The 15281-nt window shown below is 41.2% G+C and overlaps 1 protein-coding gene and 1 long non-coding RNA gene across 2 annotated transcripts in view; one reads left to right on the forward strand and one right to left on the reverse strand.

The window, feature by feature from the left end:
• The window catches only part of LOC126355944 (juvenile hormone esterase-like), a 58505-nt gene that overhangs the window by 39394 nt on the left and 3830 nt on the right, over nucleotides 1–15281 (reverse strand). The window contains exons 2-4 of the mRNA XM_050006528.1: nucleotides 3845–3988; nucleotides 3385–3529; nucleotides 1419–1604 (exon numbers count right to left, since the gene is read on the reverse strand). Of these exons, the coding sequence (XP_049862485.1) occupies nucleotides 1419–1604; nucleotides 3385–3529; nucleotides 3845–3988 (475 nt within the window). The remainder of the gene's footprint in view (nucleotides 1–1418; nucleotides 1605–3384; nucleotides 3530–3844; nucleotides 3989–15281) is intronic.
• Nucleotides 1–15281, forward strand: part of LOC126355945 (uncharacterized) — a 106641-nt gene that overhangs the window by 17656 nt on the left and 73704 nt on the right. The gene's annotated exons all lie outside the window — the stretch shown is intronic.

Below are 15281 nucleotides of genomic sequence, written 5' to 3' on the forward strand. Positions count from 1 at the left end.
TGTATATCGCCAAAATTTGCAATGACCCTAATAGCGTAAGTCGCTGAACTCAAATGTTTCAGCAGATCCTCAGTGTGTTTTTTCCAGTTCAACCCTTCGTCAATGCATACACCTAGAAATTTCGAATATTCTACATTAACTACCGATTTTTGATAGAAGTCGTTATTTATTAATGTGTCACTATATGTACTGTGTGGAACTGTATATACTGTGTTTTGTCAAAGTTTAATGAAAGCCCTTTTGCAGAGAACCACTTAATGATTTTCTGAAACATATCGTTTACAATTTCACCAGTTAATTCTTGTCTGTTGGGTGTGATAGCTATACTTGTATCATCGGCGAAAAGTACCAGCTTTGCATCTTCGTGAATGTAGAATGGCAAGTCATTAATATATATTAAGAACAGCAGGGGACCCATGACTGAACCTTGTGGCACCCCATTCTTGATTTTCCTCGGTTTGAGAAATCACCAGTTTTTTGCATATGTGGCCTTAGACCCAGCGCTAATCATTGGTTTGCAACAGTTCATGTTGATACGTCTGGACTCACAAGCCCTCTTACATGTGCTGTGCAGCTGTGGGGCCTGACACTGCTGCCCTTAGAGTACGAGTAGTGCGGCGTCCAGAATCTCATCTACGTGTGTGAGAATGTTTACGTGACCACTGACGCTAGCGGCGTTAACTTGTTTGCATGTCAACGAAAGGACGATTCCGCCACTCGGAAGATCACAATATGACCCCTTTTCAAACTCGCTTAGCTGGCTGCGGGAAGCACGAGTGCGTCTCCATGGCATTGTTCACTGCTTTCTTCACGTTTCTCACCACACTGTGCCTTCTTGCTGTAAGCATACCGTATTAAAGAGTAGATATAGATGGCGTTCTGGTAGCTATGCGACTACACCATATGTTGGAGGGTGACGTTGAAACCATTGTTAGTACATGTATTATCCCCCAGGTAGCATATGCCGTCATTGGATCAAAATCGACGTCGTCTTTCCATGTCCACTAATTTATTTATTTATTTTTACAGCATTGTATATCTGGACATTAATGGATATCGCATTTTGTCGTGTGAGTGCTTACGTCAATTTGTGTGTATCGTAATGGACACATTTAAGCATTCTGTCAAGAACACCTTTGAAGAATGAGACCTTTATAGATCTGACAAGCCCATACAATATCATACGAACATTACATTTACAAGTGGACGACAAACCTTTAACAGAAAAATGGTATCGAACTGTCAACAGAAAAACGATTTTCAAATTTCAGATTGGTAATAGTCTCTTAAAGTAACAAGGCACGCTGTATTAACTCACCTTTGAGCCTACATTCCTCAAACGAATGAATGTAAATTTACGGAAGTATGTAGTGGAGGCTACCACAGTTGAAGAATCGATGAAGTATCAACCTCCTTACCTCTAGCGAGCGGTGATAGAGCGAGGAAGTGTACGCTGACCGACCCCGCGCTTTCGCCGAAGATTGTGACTGTGTTCGGGTCTCCGCCAAACGCTGCGATGTTCTCCTGCACCCAACGCAGCGCTGCCACCTGGTCTTTAAGACCAAAATTTCCGGGAGCAGCTTCATCTTCGGTGCTCAGAAAACCTGCACAAGCGACGCAGAAGCGGCATATTTGAGAGTGTACCTAAGAACCTAAGTGTTTTTTGTATGCTGTAATTACGTTCTACCCTTCTATTGATAAAAGATCGAGACGTTAGGTATTTACACTAGAAGTAGGAATTCACTCATGTCGGTGGTAAATTACACTCAGTTTCAGTAACTTAGCACGTGCAATATGACGTCAAATTGGGTCAAATACAGCAAATAGATCACTGTGGAATAGGAAAAGAAGATGATAGTAAGGAATATTACAAGAATTTAACCTCGTGAAAAGTAAAATTCGTGTACTGCCCTATGATTCGCGCACAAGCCTATGAACTTCTGAGGCAGGACTCATATCGGCTGAGCTGTGGACGCCCGTCTAATTACCGGTATTTAGAGCCTAAGTGTAACTCGCTCCTACTTTTCAGACTTCACAAGCGCTCATGGTCAATCAGTAAACTCTAAGTTTTTCCACATGGATTAATCTATTCAGAAAAAGGGATTGTCCCATTGTAAATTATATGTGTTTGCTCGATACGCACGTCAAGAAACACGCGACATATATTTCTTGATTCACCTACATAACTCCGTGTATCATGGGCATGTTTCAGCAGACTTGATTCCATGCAGAGTTTTCCATTAAGAGATGAGTGACGGCTGGGCAAGTGACGTGCAGTGCACAAAATTTTATTTTATATAGAAAGATTCATAAGTTGAAATTGCCCCATGACTTTCGGAGCTATTTTTTATGTCACCCTCTTAAACTTTCACCTTCAACGCTAGGTGCGACAGGCATATTTCACCCAACTACACCTCTTTTGTAAATAGTAAGTAACAGATAATCTAAATAATTTGAAATTTTAAAGTTGAGTCAGATATCCAGCAGTATTCTGCGTCTGAAAAAGCGCACGCACACACACACACATACAAATTGCTGACTGTGTACTACAGGCGTTGCGACTAGAGTGCAAGTGGCGGTGTCTGTGGACGACAACAGATGAGAAGCACTCGACGAAAAAAGGGAAAAAATTCTGAGTTTCTCCTTTTCTTGTAACTCAGACCCTACAAACATATCAAATGTTAAATTTAGGTTTAATGAAACTCTTCTGTATATTTTATTACATATGCAAGTGTTGTAGAGCAGCCAGAGTCGTTACATTGTTCCAAGTATGGCAAGTAAAACATTACAAAAGCACATTGATTGTGCAGTGTCTTTCTGTTATGTTCGGGAACGGAAGAACTGGGCTTGAGACTATCTAGTAGTAGTGATCAGCTGACAATTTAGGCAAGCAAAAACGGCGTGTGCTCAATAGCTGCCTGAAACTAAATCGAACATCAAAATATCAAATTGCAATCGATACATGTGTAGAATTTTGCAGCTTTGTTAGTTGGTTTTTCCTTAATTTGTTGCGTAGCCAAGTTAGTTGCACGCGAGCCTACTGTAGATATAAATGTATGGAGTCATTATTATTTATTTTGTAAACTTTAATGACTGTCTGGCTGACACGGCTTGACATGTGTCTTAAAGACCTTGCTCAGAATGTAAACCGAATAACGTATAGTCCTCACGGTTTTTTTTTATACTGTCATTTGTGGAATGACACAAACTTTTAACATCAAAACTCTGAAATTACTTTGCTGGTGTAGGAGGAGCGAAACTCTCTCTTTCCTCCACTTGTGCACTGGAGCCGATGAAAGAAGAGCGAGAGTGTTCCTAAGCGACATCATCTTCACTCCGTAAAAAAAAAGAAAAAAAAAAGATTTCTAACTCTTCTCATCTTACCTAATGTGCCGAGTCGGTAGTTGATGGTTACTAATACAACATCATAATTCAAGAGGAAATCCGGTCCATAGACTGAGCCTCCTCCAAAGCCAAATCCACCTCCATGAACCCAAAACATGACTGGCAATGGATTGGAAGGTGATAGCTGAAAAAGAGTTGATGTTGCAACAAAACAGCAGAAAATGGGACCTATATAAAACTATATAACAAAATCAGATTTTACGATCACCCATAAGTAAATACATAAGACCTGCTTTTGCTTAACTGCGATCCCCAGCTGCATGAAATGCCCCCCACGGAACTTTATCAAATAATTATTACATGCTACACATAAACATTTTACGAAATTTAGAAACACATGAAACGAATGCACTAGTAATAACACTTACTTCTGATAATGAGATAGTTTTAACTTCAAGGAACCGAAAAAATATCTTAGTAATGGAAGAAAATAGGATACCTCTGGTGTGTAGACGTTGAGGTAGAGGCAGTCTTCAGACCCAAACACTCCAGAATTGAAGAAAAAGTGGTCGTTCTGTATGCAATCGGGCCCACGGACGGTGGCATCTCGGATGTGCACCCATCCATCTGGCGCTTGTGGATCCTGTAAACATATTTGAGTTACTAAGTACTCCGTTGGTATTTATCTGACACACGTCAGAAATTCGTCATAGGAAACAAATCATTTGTTTCATTCAACTGATTGGAAAGCTCTCTGTGTAATGCAGCGATAGTTCTGTACTGTGTAAGAAAATGTTAATTTGCGTCGGCAAAGCAGCCTGAAAAAATTAATGAACACCTGCGTCAGTAGAGGGTACAAAACTGAACAAATGCTACTTTCGTCAACGGCATCATTAATTTAAGGAATAGTTAAATGACAACGAGATAGATGGAGAGAAAGTAGGTAAATTGTTTTTATTTCAAATAAACATGAGTTCCAAAAGAAATCCGTTGGAATTCGATTACTCGAAAAATAGTACAATTTTCAAGGCTGTCAATTCAACTAAGTACCTGGGTGTTAAAATTACGAACAACTTCAGTTGGAAAGACCACATAGATAATATTGTGGGGAAGGCGAGCCAAAGGTAGCGTTTCATTGGCAGGACACTAAGAAGATGCAACAAGTCCACTAAAGAGACAGCTTACACTACACTCGTTCGTCCTCTGTTAGGATATTGCTGCGCGGTGTGGGATCCTTACCCGGTGGGATTGACGGAGGACATCGAAAGGGTGTAAAAAATGGCAGCTCGTTTTGTATTATCACGTAATAGGGGAGAGGGTGTGGCAGATATGATACGCGAGTTGGGATGGAAGTCATTACAGCAAAGACGTGTTTCGTCGCGGCGAGATCTATTTACAAAATGTCAGTCACCAACTTTCTCTTCCGATTGCGAAAATATTTTGTTGAGCCCAACCTACATAGGTAGGAATGATCTTCAAAATAAAATAAGAGAGATCAGAGCTCGAACGGAAAGGTTTAGGTGTTCGTTTTTCCCGCGCGCTGTTAAGGAGTGGAATGGTAGAGAGATAGTATGATTGTCGTTCGATGAACCCTCTCCCAAGCACTAAATGTGAATTACAGAGTAGTCATGTAGATGTAGATGTGGATCTAGATGTAGATGTAACTGCCTTAACTCTTAATACACTTACAGCACTATGAGATAAGACGGACAAAATTTCATGGAAAAATGGATTGGTTGTCTACGGAATCGTGATTGTACCCACTGGTGCACCTCTTCATGTGAAGCATGCGTTTCCGACAGAACATTGCACCGTAATTCTGAACAACACAGGCACTGCAATGTCGTATTTATCCGAGGACACCGGGCAAGAGATGTTCACTCAAAATATCTCCCCTATACGGGAATATACAGAATGAATGTACAAGTGCAACTTGAAGACACATTGTTGACGACATGTGGAAATCTGGTTTCGGCCGTGGAGCGTGATCGGATAACCTAATGATGTGGCCACCACTCGCGATAAGCTGGAAATCCGGGCTTGAGTCCTGTTCCGACACAAAGTTTCATTTTCGTCATTTAAATTTTGCAATGTGTCCTTGCTCTTGCAGAAAACGGTCTGCTCATAAGTACTGTGCACTATCGAACGCCTGAAACTCTATACATTTTACACTAACTGCAACTGCCTTCTAAACTGAAGAAGTTCCTCTTCCTCTGAAGGAGTTCTCAGCTGGCGGCAGCAATAGGCGTCAATTTTGTGCACCATTCTTCTGAAGCATACAATTGGTGCTTTGTGTTTATCAGTATGTCTCATCAACACATTGTAAGCAGTTGGGTCTTCAGAAGTTTTTCATCTAGACAGAAGTCTCATTCAAAGCTGTCCAGCAGTTCGCCCACAGAAGACAGTCAGTCCTCATCGTTGTTTCGAGAGAAGACGAAATTACCTGCAAGGATGCCTCAATTTTATTCTTAAATGGACTAGTTAGTTTCTCGCTTCATCCTGTGTTCGAGCATGTGTTTTTCATGTAAAAAGACGTAAAACTGCCTTGCTCCAGATTTTAAGTCGAAACGGAATTTTTATTTTGTAGGCACAAGACGAAGGCCTTGAGAAGTCGAGTTTGTTGGTTTAATAACTAGGATGAGCACACAGGTCTATATCAAAGACAACTGGATTTGATAGCAAATGTTGGTATAGATGAACGATGATTTGAGATGGTATGAAAATTTTTGAATCGGGTGACTATCCATCAGATTTACCAGAAAATGATAGTCATCACATTATCAAAGCAGTCATGTGAGGATTAAAGTAAAACTATCAGACTATCACTCTGACAAATTACGCTAATAAACTACAGAATGGAATGCCGTAGAGAAGAATAGAAAGAATAACTGAAGAAACACTGTAGGAAAATCAGTTTTGTTTCAGTAAGGAAACAGCTCTTAGAGAAGTAAATTCACAATGAAATTTTCACTCTGCAGCGGAGTGTGCGCTGATATGAAACTTCCTGGCAGATTAAAACTGTATGCCGGAGAGAAACTCGAACAAGGGACCTTTGCCTTTCGCAGGAAAGTGCTCCACCATCTGAGGTACCCAGACTCAAATCACGCCCCGCCCTCGCAGCTTTGATTCCGCCCGTACCTTGTCTCCTACCTTCCAAACTTCACAGCAGCTTTCCTACAGACGTTGCAGAAGAGGCAGGAGACGAGGTACTGCGGAATTAAAGCTGTGAGGATGGGCGTCAGTCGTGCTTGGGTGGCTCAGATGGTACAGCACTTGCCCACGAAAGGCAAAAATCCCGAGTTCGAGTCTCTTTCCGTCACAAAGTTTTAATCTGCCAGGAAGTTTCAAGTAGTTTTCACATTACGCTAAGTAACAGGAAACACAGTAAAGAAAAGTCAAGATATCTTTTGACATTTGTGGACTTCGTGGAAGAATTTACACAATTTAATGTCGAGTGAGATGTTTACAATCCTAAGAAGATTGGGACTAAGTAAGGATATGAACGAGTGATGTGTAACGTCAACAAAACGTAAGAGTGGGTAATAAAGTTACGAAAGGTCCAGAGAGAATGTGAGCCATGATTACCACTCATCGCCGTTCCGTTGTTTGTAACACGTACGTCGTAACAACGATGAAGAGGGACACAATTGTAAAATTTTGGAAGAAAGACGGTGTTCTAAAGAAAGCATGGTGAAAACTTAGTTCTTAAGAAACTGTGTGATGAAACACTTCTGTCACCTAAGTGTGTATCCTGTAGGCATCACGAGACAGAGATAAAGGAGATCACGGCACGTACAGAGGCATCTAGATAGCAAATTTCCCTTGCTCAGTACGTGAATGAAATGAGGCACAAAAGTCACTAATACTGGCACGATTTACCCCCTGCCGTGAACTGTGTACTGGCTTCTGTAGTATATATAAGGCCGTTGAAGGAAGTCATAGAAAATTTCGGAGGAGGAAGGGAAACTAATATCAATGTTAACTTTTTTACTTGACAATACACCTCTGACCAGTTGTGTGAAATACTTAGCAGAACTTTTGAATGGTAGCAGAGTATTTATTGCTGAATGTGGCTTGCCCGATAAAGTGCAAAATGAAGTGCAATAGGAAATATTTTTATGGAGCATCCCTACCTGGATAAGGGACATGTATGGCATCTGCTACAACAGTCAGACAATGTTAACTTTCTATTGGAAGTAGCACCAGAGGAGTAAAACAACAGAGACAGGAAATGACGAGGATATTCAAAACATATTACAGAGGATTTTGGGTGCAGAAGTTACGTCGAGATGAAACGATCAGTGCAAGACAGGAAAAGATGGAACACAGCAACAAACCAGGTGAATGATGGGCTTTGTTTATTTTGTTTTTAAGGAACTTTGTTACATGTGTTAGTATTAATGAAAATTTGCAGGACAACAATATTCAATATTAATATTTAGCAGCCATTTGTTTCATGAACATAAATATTTTGTAAATGTACTCGTTTCGAAACCAGCTTCATATTCTGTCCATAGTACATTTTTAAATTGCTTTTTCTCGTTTTCGCTATAGCACAATCTCGGAGATAGATTCTGAAACAAACCAATTACCTTGTGAAACGAACATACTGTAATCAGTTTTAAAATAATTCAAAATTCACTAACTCTGATTTTTCTTGCCCTTTTCAGAGAGAGATAAAAATCTCCTACACCTCCATGATTAGACCTCCCTCCTTGACTGTTTTATTTTAGTTTTTATTTTAGTGCATATGTCATATACACTAATTACCTGATGTTGCACATTTAGAGGGTTTTAGGAGTAACAAAAACGGTAATGCTTTCATGTAAATCATTAAATAAAATTATATTGAGATGCCTGCAGAAAGTTTGTTCATCATATACGTACTCGTAAAAGATGCGCAGCTCATAAAATATACATGTTCGTGATGACCCTAATAAGACACTCCGTTGCACGAGTCTGGTGGTAATGTCGGTATATGCAATTCACCAGCTACAGAGCATCTACACACGCAGTAAACTTAAAGTCACAGTAACATGATTATAGGTCAGCTAAACTGCACTAAACGTACTACATAAATTCACAGACCATGTTACACAAAATGTTTACTTATGTCTTTTATTGCGTTCACATACCACCTGTAGCGGTGTACACGACTCATTACTGGCATTACAGTACCCTTTCGAAGAGAATGCATGAGACAGCTATTTAATTTGCGCAGTATGTGGTACTTTTATAGGATAGTATGTCTGGCTACGTAATCTTGAGTGACCACGTATTTAGTAGATTGTGGTCTCATGCAGCATTTGTTTGTCATCATGAAACAGCATGCTTAACGCGGATCCTTTCCTCGAGAGAAGAATTTCGCACAACAGGACCGATTACTTATGCTATTGTACGTTCTGAAAATCATAATCACTTTTTGTCCTTTTAACGTAATCGATACTTCTTGTCTAGCGGTAATGGACTTTTAAGAGGTGCTCTGTGGTGTTTCTTGAAATTTCCAGGGAGAACTGAATATTCAAACTAAATTTAACTTCTCGTACCAATACGAGGGCTAGAAACTGAATAGACATTTACACTGTCTTCAAGATGGCTAAGCTGCTGTTAGCGTACATATTGGCACATGGAATGATGCTGTTCGATTTGTATTTCCGAAACGAGATGAAACGTAGTTAATTTTTTGAATGAAGTAAGTCGCGCACTTCTCTCGAAGAAACGGTAATCTTTGGTCCGCATAAGTAAAAAAAGTCATCGATAAGAAAGTGGGGGGGCTTATCGGTAAAAGAAAATACTGTTTCGTGATGAAAAACAAGTGCGGGAATTCAAATCGACTAGCATTATTCCTTGTGCCGAAATTTAGGCTAACAGTCTTCCTGGGATTTTTAAGGTACTGAAAATGTTTGTTCTATTTTTAGACCAGATACTGGCACAAGTTAAATTTAGTTCGAATATTCAATTGGCCCTGACAACTTAAAGAAACACATCAGCTCACCCGTAAAAGTCTGTTTCGGCGATGTGAGAAATATCGATTAGGTTAAAAGGACAGAAAGTAATTACGATATTCAGAACATACAATACCATAAGTAATCGGTCCTATTGACTACGGGAGATTCCAGAGGACATTATCTGGAAAACTGGCACCGAATAAGCAGTGTGTGGTGGCCAAGTGTTACAGCGTAGTCAAATTTTGACTTCGTTTGCCTGCTCTACGTAGAATTCGCAAATGGTGGACTGATCAGTTGTTAACAGTGAATACTAGTTGGAATTGGACTATTTTAAGACAGAATGACTTGATGATTGTAGTTCCTCACGGTGACAAGACGTCAGGGTTCGTGTGCAGTTTATGACGTCATGGTGATTGAAACACTTCGCTTTCATTACGTCTTTTTATTCTCGAAACTGATAAACGCTACCAAGGCTAGACAGTTTCAAAACGTCCAATAGTGACTCTTTCACAGAAAATAAGAAGCCATTTTCTGAGCAGTGAATCGAAGATCTGTTACATATTGACCCATTGTTGCTTTGCAGTAGGGAGTGATGCTGTGTTTGCTATCGGAGCACCACTCTCCATAAGCTTCTGGTTGTTAACCATAAAACAAGTTGCGTTATTGTAACTATAAAACAAGCTACATTGAACTTAGAAAACGTGGGATGCCAGTAGACCCATACTGAGATCTCAGTAAGAAAATGATACGACTTTGATGTGGTGAAAGAGAAAAGAGCCACAATACACTGGTCACGGGACATAAACGGTGGATAACGATGTGCATGTACAGGCAGAAATATATGTAAAAACGGAGGAATAGTTCGCTGCGGAATGCGATTGATGACCTCAGATTTCTGTATCTCTATGAGAGTGGGGGAGGTATGACAGGAAGCGGAGCTGAGCTACCGGTGGTTAGGCTTTAGACAGGCGGACTGGGTGGCCTATTAATGCTAAACGGGGCTGTGACGCTTAATACTGTATATAGCGACCTCGCGGAAGGCGACGGCCAAGCACCAACTACGCCTGTTGGTCTGTTTCCTTGGAAGATTATTTATAAAGTCTCGCGTACATCGTCCATAACCGTGAATAGTTAACAAGCATATAGCCTTAGAAATATGTGCTATCTAAAATACCTTGCGTAACTAACGCTTCTGCCACGCTATCGCTGTCAGAATGGGAATAGAAACATTACCAAATATAAGTGTGTAATAAGAAATGTAGGAGATATTCACTAAATAACATGCAGGGTGGTCTATTGATAGTGACCGGGCCAAATATCTCACGAAATAAGCATCAAACGAAAAAACTACAAACAACGAAACTCTTCTAGGGAAACCAGATGGCTCTATGGTTGGCCCGCTAGATGGCGCTGCCATAGGTAAAACGGATATCAACTGCGTTTTTTTTGTTTTTTTTTTTAGTAGGAACCCTCATTTTTGTTACATATTCGTGTAGTACGTAAGGAAGTATGAATGTTTTAGTTGGACCACTTTTTTTTCGCTTCTTGATAGATGGTGCTGTAATAGTCACAAACGTATAAGTACGTGGTATCACGTAACATTCCGTTAACTTTTGGTGACTTTTTTTAACTGTCCCCCATGAACGTCTCCATCTCAGTATATATTTTACCTCCATTTTCTCCCCTTACTGTGTTTTATGTTCCCCTTTTTTATCGACTTATGTATGTAACATTTCATTCTTATTTTAGTTGCTGTGTCACTAGGCTGAAGAGCGGCGGATTGTGCCGCTGACAGCCCTCCCCTGCCCATATGGGGCAGGGGAATGAAATCACAACAAAGAAAAAAAAACATTCCGCCAGTGCGGACGGTATTTGCTTCGTGATACATTACTCGTGTTAAAATAGACCGTTTACCAATTGCGGAAAAGGTCGATATCGTGTTCATGTATGGCTATTGAGATCAAAATGCCCAACGGACGTGTGCTATGTATGCTGCTCGGTATCCTGGAGGAGATCATCCAAGTGTCCGGACCGTTCGCCGGATAGTTACGTTATTTAAGGAAACAGGAAGTGTTAGTCACATGTGAAAGGCCAACCACGACCTGCAACAAATGATGATGCCTAAGTAGGCGTTTCAGCTGCTGTCGTGGCTAGTCCTCACATCAGTAGCAGACAAACTGCGCGAGAATCGGGAATCTCAAAAACGTCGGTGTTGAGAATGCTACATCAACATCGATTGCACCAGTACCATATTTCTGTGCACCAGGAATTGCATGGCGACGACTTTGAACGTCGTGTACAGTTCTGCCAATGGGCACAAGAGAAATTACGGGAAGATGGGCAACGGAAAATCCACGATGTCTGCGACAAGTGGAACATGAGTGACCTTGGTGGGTTAATGTATGGTGCGGCATTATGGGAGGAAGGATAATTGGCCCCCATTTTATCGATGGCAATCTAAATGGTGCAATGTATGCTGATTTCTTCCGTAATGTTCTACCGATGTTACTACAAGATGTTTCATTGCATGACAGAATCTCGATGTACTTCCAACATGATGGACGTCTGGCATATAGCTCGGTTTAAGCGGCATTGAATAGCATATTTCGTTACAGGTGGATTGGTCGTCGAAGTACCGTACCATGGAACACACGTTCACCGGATCTGACGCCCCCGGATTTCTTTCTGTGAGGAAATTTGAAGGATATTTGCTATCGTGATCCACTGACAACGCCTGACAACATGCGCCAGCGCATTTTCAATGCATGTGGGAACATTACGGAAGGCGAACTACTCGCTGTTGAGAGGAATGTCGTTACACGTATTGCCAAATGCATTGAGGTTGACGGACATCATTTTGAACATTTATTGCATTAATGTGGTATTTACGAGTAATCACGCTGTAACAGCATGCGTTCTCAGAAATGATAAGTTCACAAAGGTACATGTATCGCATTGGAACAACCGAAATAAAATGTTCAACTGTACCTACGTTCTGTATTTTAATTTAAAAAACCTACCTTTTACCAACTGTTGGTCTAAATTTGTGAGCCATATGTTTGTGACCATTACAGCGCCAAAGCGAAAAAAGTAGTCCAACTAAAACATTCACATTTCTTTACTACTACACGAATATGTAATAAAAACGGGGGTTCCTATTTTAAAAAAACGCAGCTGATATCCGTTTGATCTATGGCAGCGCCATCTAGCGGGTTAACCATAGCGCCATCTGGTTTTCCCCTTCAAGCTAAACAAGTTTGGTTCTTTGTAGTTTTTTCGTTCGACGCTTACTTCGTGAGATATTTGGCCGTCACGATCAATGGACCACCCTGTATAGAGTGATATGGCAAAACTGTTCATCTTCCCTTACTGGAATGAATTCTTAATAAGGTCTCATTCAACAACGAATAAAGTTTGTTAATGACTAACTGTAGAGGATTGGTGTGAGGTACGCTTTTATAAATGAATCCTGGTGTTGTTGTAATGCTCTTAGGCGATTAGTCCCTTAAAATCAGAATATTGATTTAGAAGGAATTACAACATTTATTTCTTAGGATTTGTTTGTTTTGAACATGCCGCCGTTTGGTGCCTTACACAGAAGTTCGTTACTTATTACTCAGATATGGAAATTAGTCACGCGGTGTAAGGGAGAAACAGTGTTGCATCACCACAATACTGGTATAAAATCGCCACGAATGAAATTTAGCTTTCACAGTTTGCGTCGTTGACATATGTCGAGCGCTGGTTAGAAAAAGGTAGGAATGCTATTTCATTACGGAGACTGCAGAATAGACGTGAAGAGAACACACAAGCGACTTCTAATCAAGCTGCGGAGCTATGGGGTATCGTCTCAGTTGTGCGACTGGATTCGTGATTTCCTGTCAGGAAGGTCGCAGTTCGTAGTAATAGACGGCAAATCATCGAGTAAAACTGAAGTGATATCAGGTGTTCCCCAGGGAAGCGTCCTGGGACCTCTACTGTTCCTGATCTATATAAATGACCTGGGTGACAATCTGAGCAGTTCTCTTAGACTGTTCGCAGATGATGCTGTAATTTACCGTCTAGTAAGGTCATCCGAAGACCAGTATCAGCTGCAAAGCGATTTAGAAAAGATTGCTGTATGGTGTGTCAGGTGGCAGTTGACGCTAAATAACGAAAAGTGTGAGATGATCCACATGAGTTCCAAAAGAAATCAGTTGGAATTCGATTACTCGATAAATAGTACAATTCTCAAGGCTGTCAATTCAACTAAGTACCTGGGTGTTAAAATTACGAACAACTTCAGTTGGAAGGACCACATAGATAATATTGTCGGGAAGGCGAGCCAAAGGTTGCGTTTCATTGGCAGGACACTTAGAAGATGCAACAAGTCCACTAAAGAGACAGCTTACACTCCACTCGTTCGTCTTCTGTTAGAATATTGCTGCGCGGTGTGGGATCCTTACCAGGTGGGATTGTCGGAGGACATCGAGAGGGTGCAAAGAAGGGCAGCTCGTTTTGTATTATCGCGTTATAGGGGAGAGAGTGTGGCAGATATGATACACGAGTTGGGATGGAAGTCATTACAGCATAGACGTTTTTCGTCGCGGCGAGACCTTTTTACGAAATTTCAGTCACCAACTTTCTCTTCCGAATGCGAAAATATTTTGTTGATCCCAACGTGCATAGGTAGGAATGATCATCAAAATAAAATACGAGAAAGGTTTAGGTGTTCGTTTTCCCGCGCGCTGTTAGGGAGTGGAATGGTAGAGAGATAGTATGATTGTGGTTCGATGAACCCTCTGCCAAGCACTTAAATGTGAATTGCAGAGTAGTCATGTAGATGTAGGGAAGAGAAATACTGACGTCAGCCGCGTAAGAACGTTGATATAATTCAGTGGCGACAAGTGAAAATCTGTACTGGACTGGGACTCGAATCCGGATTTCACGGTCTACAAGAGCGGTCGCCATAACCATTTGTGCTATTCAAGCACGCTTCCCGTTCAGTCCAAATTCCCAACTTGTTGCACACTACTTCCATAGCGCCCCCTGTTACCATCCAAATTGCTCGCAGAATTTATCACGAATCTCGCAGGAGGTCGGTATTAGGTTGCATCCACACTGAAGATACCATGCAATGCGGTCGGACATGTTGGAAAGCACAGATACCATACATACAATAGTAGCCTATAAGCCTTGACAGCCTCATAAGCGGCTGTGAAAACATGTTTGTGAAGTTCGTTCTTTTGGACATGTCTAAACGAACATGCACCGTACATATGAAGGCTCGCAAAGATATTCCAAGAAACAGTGTCCAACAAGAATGACAAATAAGCGAATTCGAAAAAATTGCTATCGGAAGGGGCTGGAATACTAGACAAAGGGTGAGGCGCAAATCTGCAACCAGTGGGCTGAGCGAATTGATCTAGCAGCTGCAGTGCATATTCCAACTGTTAAATCCAGAGAATTTATAAGTGGCTCTGGAATAAGTCAGTCCACCTTTGTTCGTATTCTGTACACCACAAGTTTCCATCTGCATCGTGTGCCACTTCACACCAGCATTCAGATAGCGGGACAGCAGAAGACGAATGGAAATATGTTGCTCAGTTCTGACGTCACATAGGACAACCGGTTGTTCACTCAAAGATTTCTCTTTCCCGGTGATGCTACCTTCCCCAACTATGGGAAACTGGATGTAAGAAATATGCATTATTGGGCCGTTGAGAATCCGCACTGGCTGAGTTAAACATGAGGGGCACTGAAATTTGAGTGTCTGGTTTGGTGTTGTTGGAGGCCATGTCACTTGTCCTTATTTCATTGAAGAAACCTGAAAAGGTGAAAGAAGTGCACAATCTCTCACTGAAGAGCTACTGGCTTTCCTAAGAGAAAGCAGAAACTGAAACACGTAGACGCATGTGGTACCCTCTCACCACTCCTTCGGAGCCAAAAAAGCACTGATGCAGTTCTATCCTGGTCGCGGGACCGATCGTGACGGTGTTAGCAGTTGGC

The sequence above is a fragment of the Schistocerca gregaria genome, chromosome 3 (assembly GCF_023897955.1).
Source record: "Schistocerca gregaria isolate iqSchGreg1 chromosome 3, iqSchGreg1.2, whole genome shotgun sequence".
NCBI lineage: Eukaryota > Metazoa > Arthropoda > Insecta > Orthoptera > Acrididae > Schistocerca > Schistocerca gregaria.